At 45.4% G+C, this 10,538-nt stretch overlaps 1 protein-coding gene across 2 annotated transcripts; it reads left to right on the top strand.

Annotated features, from left to right (window-relative positions):
* Positions 1-1,779: 1,779 nt before the first annotated feature.
* Positions 1,780-10,331, top strand: SPEGNB (SPEG neighbor). 2 transcript variants are annotated; one of them, XM_025163778.2, is made up of 5 exons: positions 1,780-1,912; positions 2,465-2,586; positions 4,785-5,092; positions 7,088-7,229; positions 7,690-10,331. In XM_025163778.2, exons 2-5 carry the CDS (start codon positions 2,465-2,467, stop codon positions 7,826-7,828), a joined length of 711 nt encoding a protein of 236 aa, XP_025019546.1. In that variant the 5' UTR covers positions 1,780-1,912; the 3' UTR covers positions 7,829-10,331. The 2 variants fall into 2 exon arrangements, with proteins under 2 accessions (XP_025019546.1, XP_088002467.1); XM_088146341.1 differs by lacking the exons at positions 1,780-1,912; positions 2,465-2,586 and having other exon boundaries at positions 3,730-5,092.
* The last annotated feature ends 207 nt before the right edge of the window (positions 10,332-10,538 follow it).

The raw sequence follows: 10,538 nt of genomic DNA, 5'->3' as shown, positions 1-10,538 counted from the left end.
CAGCATGTATTTGGCCGCTACTAAAGCAGAGTATTTATTTTATTTATTCATGAACCATTGATTTGCCTCTCCATTTTCTTTTGTCCCCCTGTGGTGAAGATGGGGAGCTACTTGCATGGGGACCTACACCCTGGAACAATGTAGGTACTGATGCCATAACAAAGTAAAACAAGAATAGGAGTATTTTAGCAGAAGAGTAGCACCGATTCAAGTTACAGTCAATTTCCCCACACCCTTTCCCTGCCTCCTGGCTGTTCTCCCCCCCCCCCCCATGGAGATCCAGCACAGCAAAGCCTCGTTACTCTTTTAAACTGAGCAGGAAGCCATCTTAGTAGCCAACTTGGATAGATTTGGAAAAAGCTAAGCACAGTCAGACTGGCTAGTACTTGGATGGCAGACAATCAGGGTATCCCAGATGGTGGGCTATAGAGGGAAGCTGAAAAACCACCCAGAAGAAGACACTTCCATGCCACTGCCCCAAAACTACATAAGTGTATCCTTGCAGTCACTAGGAGCTGAAATCAATCGGAGCCCATCTCCTTCTCCATCCCAGTAGCACTAGGAATGAGGTCACAACAGAGGGCAGCAGCATCCAGATGACCTTGTCTGGTCCAGACAGCCAAGCAAGGAGACCACTAAGAAATCCTCAGACAGAGGTTGGAAGGCTGGGAAAACTTCCAGGAAGTAGGCAATGGCAAACCACTTTGGTTTTATTGCCAAGAAAATAATATGGCTGTGCCCACATAGCTATTTGGAGTAGGATGAGATCTGAGAGAAAAGTCATCTTTTTAGCCAAGTGAATTAGCTGCCACAAAGTCAACCAAGTTTCTACTGGCAATTTAAGAAGAGACTTATTGAAGCCCTGGAGGACAGACCCTCCTTGAGCACACATGCTCTCCTATGTCACTCCACACCATCACTATTTCTGCTCCACAGTCCTTGAAACGAAGTCTTTTATCCACCAACTTTGAAAAAGGTGACATTGATGCTGCCCCAGGTGAATTTCTATGAGGAAGAAGAGGCCAGGAGGCAGAGGGAGGCAAGAGGGAGACGAGATTGCCCCAAAGTTCTACTGAACTGCAGGGCTTCAAGGAAAAACAATACAGGAGTTTTGCCAGAATTGCAGACCCCAGCAGCGTCTGAGCCAGCACTAAAACAACTCCACTCTTGGGAACTACCAGGGTCATGAGAGTGGTCTAGAACTGCTTCTGAATTGGTGCAAAGACTCTGTATGGAAACACCCTCCATGTAAGAGCCGAGTATTACATGACTGGGAGAGTTGCAATCATACAGCTATTACCACTGGCTGAGGCTGACTTGTCCAGTGAAGTGGTTCAGTGTGATGGACAGAATGCAAGGTCTGCGTCCATTTTTGTGTGAAAGGCACATTTCAATAGTTTTTCCTGACCAAATATGTACCTTGGAGTAGAACTCTTGACTCTTACGAGCTGTCTGGCTAGCTCTTGATCTGCATACCTGGTGCCCTCTCCTGTCCAGTGTTTTCTGGTCCTCCTACAGCAGCATGTATTGGTAGCAAGTCGGACCTGGGGTGTGTGTGTGTGTGTCCAGTCTGCCACTCCCCTTCTCTGTCTCTCAGCAGAGGGCAGGAATGGCGCAGCTGCTCCAGTCCCTCTGGGCTGGTCAATCTGATTACACAGCACTGGGCTGCAATCAGCGCGGCCCCAATTCTCACAGGTACCTGGCAGCAGGCTATATAAGGGAGTGCCAGGATTCCCCTCTGAGCGGGGGGCACACTTGCCCCCCCCCCAGCCAAAGAAGGAGATGCCTGAGCAGGAATGCAGTTGGAGGCATGAACAGACTTGAGATCTCCCCTCCAGAGATATAAATTTGAGTGGGATGAGGGTCGTGTGGCCTTTTCCATCCCAGCAGAGCTGCGCTGGTACTATTCACGGTAAGAGACTTCAACTTGTCTTGTGGAAAGAAAATAGATCTTTAGGACTACTGCCCCAACTTAACGCCCCTCCCCCAAACAATATCCTACTTGAAGATCTTCCTCTGTGATTGGGAGGCCAGGATGGGTCTCTGTCTTGTCCATCTGCCTTGATGTGTTTTCTTCCTTGCTTCAAAGGGAGCCTTTGCCCTCATGATGTCCAGGAGATGGATGGGACCCTTAGCAGCTTTGTCTCATGCAAACCTATACTGAGCTGGCAAAAAGAATGCCAAGGGAAAGCTCTCTAGCCTGTCACGCCCTTCCAGTTTGGCCAGATTGATGATTTTGGAAGATTCTGGATCTGTGAGAATAGCACCTGCTGAAACCTCTTGGCTGTGCATGGGGGACACATACTTGGAAATGTCCTCCCGAGATAGTCAGAAGGAGTCTTATGTAAAGCAGTGGTGATGGAAGCAAGGAGAGCACCATTGGCAGTGGGAATTTTCTCTCCCATGTTAACCTGTAATTCCTCCTCCTCCTCCTCCTCCTCCTCCCCTCCCCTTTGTACTGCAGATGTCAAAAGCTGCGCCCAAGAAGTCAGCAGCCCCTCCCCCACCAGGGTGCTCCCTGGACATTAATGATCCGCAGGTGCAGAATGCTGCCATCCGCATCCAGGCCTCTTACCGTGGGCACAGGTGAGCAGGACAGCTAGTGGAAGGGTGACTCATCTGCACTGGCTGTGAGAAAAGGGGTCCTTGAAAGACTGTCTGGGAGGATTTTGATTGTGCGCGCTCTCTCTCCCTCTTATTTAAAAAAAAATACAGTAACTCTAAGATGCATTTTTAGGCCTGGATGGTGCTACATAAGTATTTTAGAAATGAAGAAACAACTCCAGGGCAAGCTTGGTGCTGCTTCTTAACATCCTACAAAGTTTGGGACTGTTTGCCTCCACCTTAGCCTGCCTGTATGTTAGCTTGTAACTTGGAGTTCCTCCTCTAGCACTCTACCACCTGGGGTGGGCTAGGTGGCATCAAAAAAGGGAGTCTTCTCAATGGAGCCATTCCAGAAGTGAACATCCTAGCCCATTGCTTGTGGCCCATTGCTTGCGACCCATTGCTTACTTTGTAGCCTTTTCAGATTGTGGAGAAAGACATTTATATCTGTGGGCCCTTTGCAGTCCTTCAGGAAATTGGGTTCATGCTACTTTTATATGCTGTTATTAGTTTTTATCATTTACAATGATACTACTGTCTTTGTATGAATTCTACTTTGTGGTCTCAAAAAGTCACTTGGAAGCAAAACCAACAAATACAAGACACCTAGAAGGGGCATTTAAAAGAAAGATTGATAGCCTGGTGGGTCTCTGGATGTTTTGGTCTGCAATTCCCATCAGCTATAGCTAGCATGGCCAATATTCATGGCAATGGTAGCTGTCTGGAGGTCATCAGGTATCCTGGTGTAAAGCATGGGCCAATTCTAAAACTGGGAAAGTGTCTTTGTATGTTACAAAGATAGCCTGGAAGTAGTTGGAAAATTGTGAGATGTGGTTGGATGTTGAAGGAGTGCAAAAGAGGTGGTGATCATGAAGTAGATGGGGAAGGGTTACTAGAGAAGTAGTAAGGAAAGCAACAATTAAGACTTTTCAGAGAACAAGAGTTATCGTGACTGACATCCATGATTTCTGCCATGAGCAGAGGGTTGGACTAGATTATTTCCAAGACCCTTTCCAACCCTTCTATTCAATTATTTTATGACTGGTGTTAGAGATGTGACAAGAAGGACATACTCTGGTTGGAATCCAATTCAGTTTATTCTCCTGAATCTGGGATCCAGCTGCACAAAGATCCTAATTTTTTCATGTTATACGGAGATCACACAGAGAGAAGATTACATTCACCTTGCTACACTTGGACAGTTTTTCCTGTGCTTCAGCATTTAGACCGGATACTTTATTTATAATGCAGCACCTTGGTGAAGCCCTAGAATCCAGTTCTTTTCATCACACACCCAGCCCTTTTGCACAATCCAGTGTTTTAGTTACTCACAAACAAGCACCCAACATAACTGTTGGACACTGTCATTGGCTTAGAATTATACATACAAAGTAAACAAACTGGGCCATTCCATTTCAAGAGTAAGCTCCAGCACCAGCAAAATTGAAGCTAATCTACTTCATTTATAATGTTTCCACCCATAATTTTATTAGCGTTAGTTCTCTGGAGCAGGGAAGAACAGGGATCTAAAAAGAGGAATTATAATTAGTCAGATTTTGCCCACTTACACCTAAAGCATTCACTGTCATAATATTGTTACTCAGTTAACCGCAGCATAATAATTCTAATTTCTAAGTGCAGAGAGACAAGTTTCTTTATTTATAAATCAAATTTATATGCCACCCATCTCACTATATAAGTGACTCTAGGTGGCTCACAGATAAAAGCTATAAAAACAGTAAAAAACTACAAAAAACAAAGTTAAAAGACAGAGAGAGCATCCTCAAGTCACCAGCCACCCCCAGTGCTGTTGATGTCTAAGTGCTCATTCCACACCCTCCAAGCATTTCAGTATTAAAAAACTGTTCACATAATTTGTTTTGCCCAGGAACTGTTATCATTGGCCTTTTTTCAGATCCCTCTTCATGACAATTGGCTATTGCCTTGTTCATGAGAATAAGAAATGACAACAGAGTTTGGCAGCAGGTTACCCTTCAGATCTGTTGAGACTACAACCCCCAGAATTCCTAGCCTACAGAGCTGATGATCTGCTACTTGGCAATTCTGAGAGCTGCAATCTTAACTCATTCAGAGATCACCAGATTGGGAAAGGTGGAGCTATCAGATTGTGAGCAGAGTTCTGCATGTCTGCTGTTCCCCTTCCTTCTCTCCACTCTCAGGTCTCGCAAGGAATTGAAAGAGAAAGGCCCTCCACGGGTACTACAGAACCTCAAAGATGTTATGCTGATAGAAGGGAGTGCGGCCAAGTTGGAATGTCGCATCAGTGCCTTCCCTGACCCCTTTATCCGCTGGTCCAAAGATGGTGTGGAACTCAAGGATGGGCCCAAGTATCGCTACATCTTTGAGGATCCTGACATCGTGGCACTGGTGGTGCGTGATGCAGCCCTTCCTGACCTGGGCAAATACACCATCTCCGTGAAGAATCCCTTTGGAGAGTGCTTTGACTCAGCTCGACTCCTCGTAGAAGGTAATGTGGCCCCGTTCCCACATTCCCTGCTAAACATAGAACCATACATCCCCTGGGCAATGAAGACATTCTAGTGAGTTTCTTCTCTAAGAGCGGGTTTCAGTTTGGCACACTTCATTGGGGAAGGTTGCTCTGTCTGCTCTGCTGCTTCAGGTTGTAGCCCCGCCCATTTTCTATTCATAGGTCTTGTCTGTTTTGTGCAAAAACCCAACCCCCTTCTAACCCTGTGCCTGCCTCTGCCAAGGCAGAGCCTGCCTGCCTGCCTCCCTTCCCTCTTATAAAGTTAGGCGGTTTCTCTAGCTAGTCACGATCCTGTGGAGATACAGGACAGGCAGTGGTTGGATTCTCTGTTGAATTCTCAAAATAGTTATAGTCATCAAGGGAGGAGGCTGATTTTTGAGATTGGTATCTCAGTGAGATCTTGATTTACATGACTTACCATTCTTCTGCTCGAGTCAGAAGGGGACTTCATAAGCAACACGCATCACAAGTTTGGGTGCATTTATTTACACAAGCTGATTCTTGCAAAGCATGTAGATCCTCTAATGTTCTACTTCCCCAACTCTATGCATTAACTGAAGAAACTGCCAAGTAGTCACACCTTGCGCTCTACATGAGTAAAAGTTGTCCAGATGCTGCACAAGAAGAGAAGGCAACTGCCCCCAATGTTTCTGCCTCTGTACTGTTGCACTGAACCTGAAGCCTTGGGAGCTCCTTGGTGGATACATCAACAATTCAATGGGAGTCTTTATTACTCAGGAAAAGAATATGACCAAGGAAAGGGAGTGATAATCTCAAGAAAGTATCCTAAATTTTAAACTCCAGATACTAGGGTGCCCTAACTATATATCCCAAGAACAGTTTCTCCATAATCATACATGTATCTATTGCAATGGATGGATGAATGGAGGGATCGATGGAGAGGAGCAATAGGGCTAGGCAAAGAGACTGCAGAATCCATCTTTCTAAGATGCCAAACAACTCACAATGGCTGCAGACCAATTCAGGTCTGCAAAGTGGCCCAAGGTAAACCAGTCTGCCCTAAAGCATCCTAGAAAAAAATGGAAATAGGATTTACTAATTTACTTGCCCTCCACTGCAGTCTTCAAGAATACTTAGTGGGAAAAGCAGCAACCCCAGAGCAGAATTCCTGTCCTGCCGTATCTTTAGTAAAGGTTACTCTTTTTCTGATCTCTTTCTTTTTTCAAACCTTTTCTTCTGCTTCTTTATATTTTATTCTTTGCTGAAACTTAATAAAGTTTTTCTTGAAAAAAAAAGGTAAAAGTTAGTCATGCTCTAAAGAGGAACCCTTTTGCCCCAGGACAAGCTTAGCAGACTTGCTTCCCACAACCCCAATAACCTCAGAACTACTTTCAGATAGGCCCCCAAAATATTGTCATCCGTTACTTATCAGCCAATGTATTATTTCTTCCTTTTTTCCCTTTAACAATTTATCAGGAAAGGCTTGAAATAGAGGCACAATTCAACAAATGGTGTATTTTATAGCAGTTCCACTCTCATAGGATTTAGATGGAGTGATAGGAAAACTCATAAATCCATACTATATTGAATACTTGGATTATTTTACACTTTTGGAATGCTAATTAAATACTATTTTTAAAAAAGAGTACATAGACAGCGCATGGATAACCACCCACCCATGCCTGTGCCTATAGCCACTATTGTGTTCAAGGGAGATAGCTGGAATTAGCTGGAAGTATGTTGAGATCTTTTCTGATTGACCCACTGGGTAGTGGTTACGGCGGCTCTCTTGGCAAGTTAATCCCTAACAGGAGCAACTTCCATGGATGCTAAGTTGCTGTGCCTCAGCAGTAACACCACTACAGGAAAGGCAGTGCCATCATGTTGAAGAAGACCCGCATCTGGACATACAGCCAAGGATTAAATTCCCATGTCCCAGGACAGGTTCTTCCCAGGCAGAAGAGGTCTGGGGAAAGAGCCCTGCCCTGATCCCACCTGTCTTCTCTCTTGCAGTGCCTGCCAAGATACAGAAAGGCCCGGACAACTTAAAGGCCAAGAAAGGCAGCACAGTCAATTTGACAGCTCACATCAGTGGGGAGCCAGCCCCTGACGTCGGCTGGGCCAAGGATGGGGAGGATATTGAAGAGGATGATCGGTGAGTGAAGCCCACCCTGGGTATTAAGCAAGGATGGGTAGTCTCAGAATAGCCATAGAGTTAGGGCAAAGATATCATGAGAACCCCTGATGTTCCTTCCTCGATCACACAGGCCCCCACAGGTAATTTTCAAGCACAGAGAAAAAGCATGGAAGATGCCGTAGCTTGAATGTTTGTATTATAGTATAATACAATCCGATAATATAATTATTATTCCTGCTCCTTCTCCAGTACTTTCACTGGTGATTGTCAGGGTAAGAAGAGCTTATTCCTCTTTGAAAAGGATCCCTCACCTTGACAGGGCATGAAGTAGAAGGCAACCTAGTCTACCTAACTGGTGCTTCCCTAGGAGCCAGCAGCCTCATATGCTGCTGATAGAGAGAAGTCAGAAAGAAACTTCTACCCATTGTGGGGCTTAAGATGGGTCCCCAAGTTCTGATTCCCTTTCCTTCCTCTGCAGAATGTATTATAACATTGGCAGTGACTCAACAACTCTCACCATCAAGAAGGTGACACCAGCTGATGCTGGGAAGTATGAGGTCTTCGTGGAGAACAGCCTGGGCATGGACCAGTCCTTTGCACGCCTTGATGTGAACTGAGCTCCTGTCTTCCCGCAGTCTGATCCGCCCCCAAAGAAACTCTCCATCCCACGTTCCAGAATACTGTATTGCCTAACCAGGAACCTGGCTTGACAAAGGGAATGCAAATTAAAGGGAATGGTATTATCCAGCTTTCACAGCTGGGGAATGCAAATTAAAAACAAATGGGAGCAAGAGGGTTATTTTGTTCCCCTGCAATACCCCAGAGCCCAGCTACTTCTCTTACTGCTGCTTTGGCTCTCTTACTCACATAGTACAGCTTCAATGAGGGTACAACTTTTCCCCAACTTGCTGGCAAGAACAACTCCCCCATACTCTGCTCCAGGGCTCAACCCATTTCTTGGGCAGGCAGGGCTATCAGCTTACCAGTACCTTTGCCATAAATGCATCACAAGTCGTGGTCTCTGAAAAGCCATCTAGGTGGGGGCATCAGAGGGGCAGCACAGACATTACTCGCCAGTGGTCTTTCCCCAGTGCTGACAAGATAGTCAGCCATCCCAGAAGCCTCCAGATTCTTCTGGACCCATTTTTTTGCTCGATAAACTAAATAAAACGAAATGATTCTATATGGTCTTGTGAGGTTTTTAAAAAAAAATTATTATTAAACATTTACTCATGATCTTTGTCTCAGCCCATGCCTGATGGAACTGAAATTCATCCTTAGCTGTTCCAGTGCTGATGTAGCATTTTTCCTCTTTTCCTGACATAATTTTTGCCATGATCCAAACTGGCATGCTTCCTTGACCTTGGGATTGCAGATCCAGATAGCTAATAGCCTAACGGCTGGGGCTGGTATCCTATGTTGCACTGAGCTATGAAACGGTTTGATTTTGGCTTTATGTAATGTGTCAACCCACTGTGGTTTGAAAAACAGGGTTTTGTGACTTAGCATGTTGTAGGAACCAGACAATTAGGATTAATAGACTTATGCATCATGCATCATGGTTGACCTTATTCTGCAGCTGAGATTTCAACCTGTTTTGTGAATAAGCAACCCGAGCACTCATCAGAACACCTTGCAGTTCCTTCCGGTCCATATTCTGTGTTATGCAGTCTTTCCCAACCTGGTGCACTCTGCATATATGTGCTGGGGATGATGGGAGTTGCAGCCCTAGCATATCTAGAGGGCAAGAGCTGTGCATTACAGCATGTTCCTGAAGGCCAAAACCATTTGGAACTTCTCAATGAAGTTCTGGAGGCCAAGATTCTACCCTCTTTTTCTTGGCAAGGTTGCCTCCTGCCGGTGCTCAGAAACACTGCAGGATCCCTTTTTCAGTCCACTGCTCTGGAGATATAAATAGTTCTTCCTGACCATATTGGGGATTGTTTCAATCTTCCAACTTCTCCTCGTCATCCTGTCCATGTGACAGGCACAGAAGAGGGGAAGCGGAGTGGACAATCTCCATTCCTTCCACACTGTGTGGTGGGTGCTCCTTGACATAGCTTGTCTTCAGGAAGCACATACTTCCAGATGGACAGCTTCTTAATACCGCTAATTCAAAGACACAGCAAAGCCACTCCATCTTTCCCTACTTACAGTTTTTCCAGGGACAGAATCAAGAAGAAAATATCCTTACCAGTGGTGAACCTAATAATCTCTGGCCTCCCCCTGCCCTCAAAAATTTCTATTTTTGCAGAGTGGTAATTGCATAATAAAAGCCTCATCTGAAAACACCCAGCATCTCCCTCACATTCACAAAGCTTTACTGGACTCTTGGCGGAATGGGATTTAGTGTTCATGACACACTTCTAGATTGTGCCACTATCCAATGGATGATCTGTTACAGATCATGCCCCGCCAAGTCTTGAAGAGAAATCAGTCCTAAAGGCTTGATTTTTAAAGGTGTTTTAAAGATGACTTCAGCCCCAGCACCTAGGATTTATTTCTGGCATTTCAAGATGGGCAAAATGGCACATTTGTTCCTTGTCCTCTTGCAAGCTTTTTCTTCATTATTTTTGACATCACATGATCTGTCTTGCAGGACAGCCTAGATACATTCTAACATCTGTTCAAACCTATTCTTCTTTGGATGCGAAAACTTACAAACAGTTCATGAGATACTGTAGTAGGAAGCCTACTGAAACCCCAGTGTTCTACCACCACTCCAATCCTTTAAAGAATGGGAAAAACTGGGGATGAAGTGGGGTACCCCAAGAAAACAGAGTGCTGAAAATGTCCTTGGAATGCTGGTGGGCTGGTTGGGTGTGTGTGAAATGGAACAAGGGTCTGGCACGAAACACCCTAGAAAAAGGACACAGCTGGCTCCCACTCCGGACACTTTGTTGCAGACCGCTTTCCCCAAATCCCACACATGGTGGAGGTCAGCTCTCTGCAGCGCTAAACATGGCAAGGGAAAGCCATTTGCACATGCGATTCTCTTTCTGACTTCTGAAGGCTGAAAAGTCAAGCCAGGGGAATTTATTCTTCATTCTGCTCCCCAGCCAGGCATTAGAAATCAGCACGATCAGGAATCACGCCTCAACCTGACAGTACCACCTTTGCTCCATGCCAACCGATAAGTCCTCTAGAACGGGAATCGACAGCAGGTAGCACCACCTACCCTATCCGGGCTGAGCCCAAAATGTTCAGCAGGGTCATTCCTGACAAATACTTGGATGGGAGATCACCGGGAAGCCCCAAATTTACAGGCTAGATTAGAAATCGAACACAGGCAAAACCTAACCACTTCCATGTTCTTGTTGCTTCAGT

The sequence above is a fragment of the Python bivittatus genome, unplaced genomic scaffold, assembly GCF_059951505.1.
Source record: "Python bivittatus isolate LINGU-HERP-01145 unplaced genomic scaffold, Pbiv_v1 ctg000480_np1212, whole genome shotgun sequence".
In the NCBI taxonomy this organism is placed as follows: Eukaryota; Metazoa; Chordata; class Lepidosauria; order Squamata; family Pythonidae; genus Python; species Python bivittatus.
Note: the sequence above shows the minus strand (reverse complement) of the source record. Positions and strands in the feature narration are given on the sequence as shown.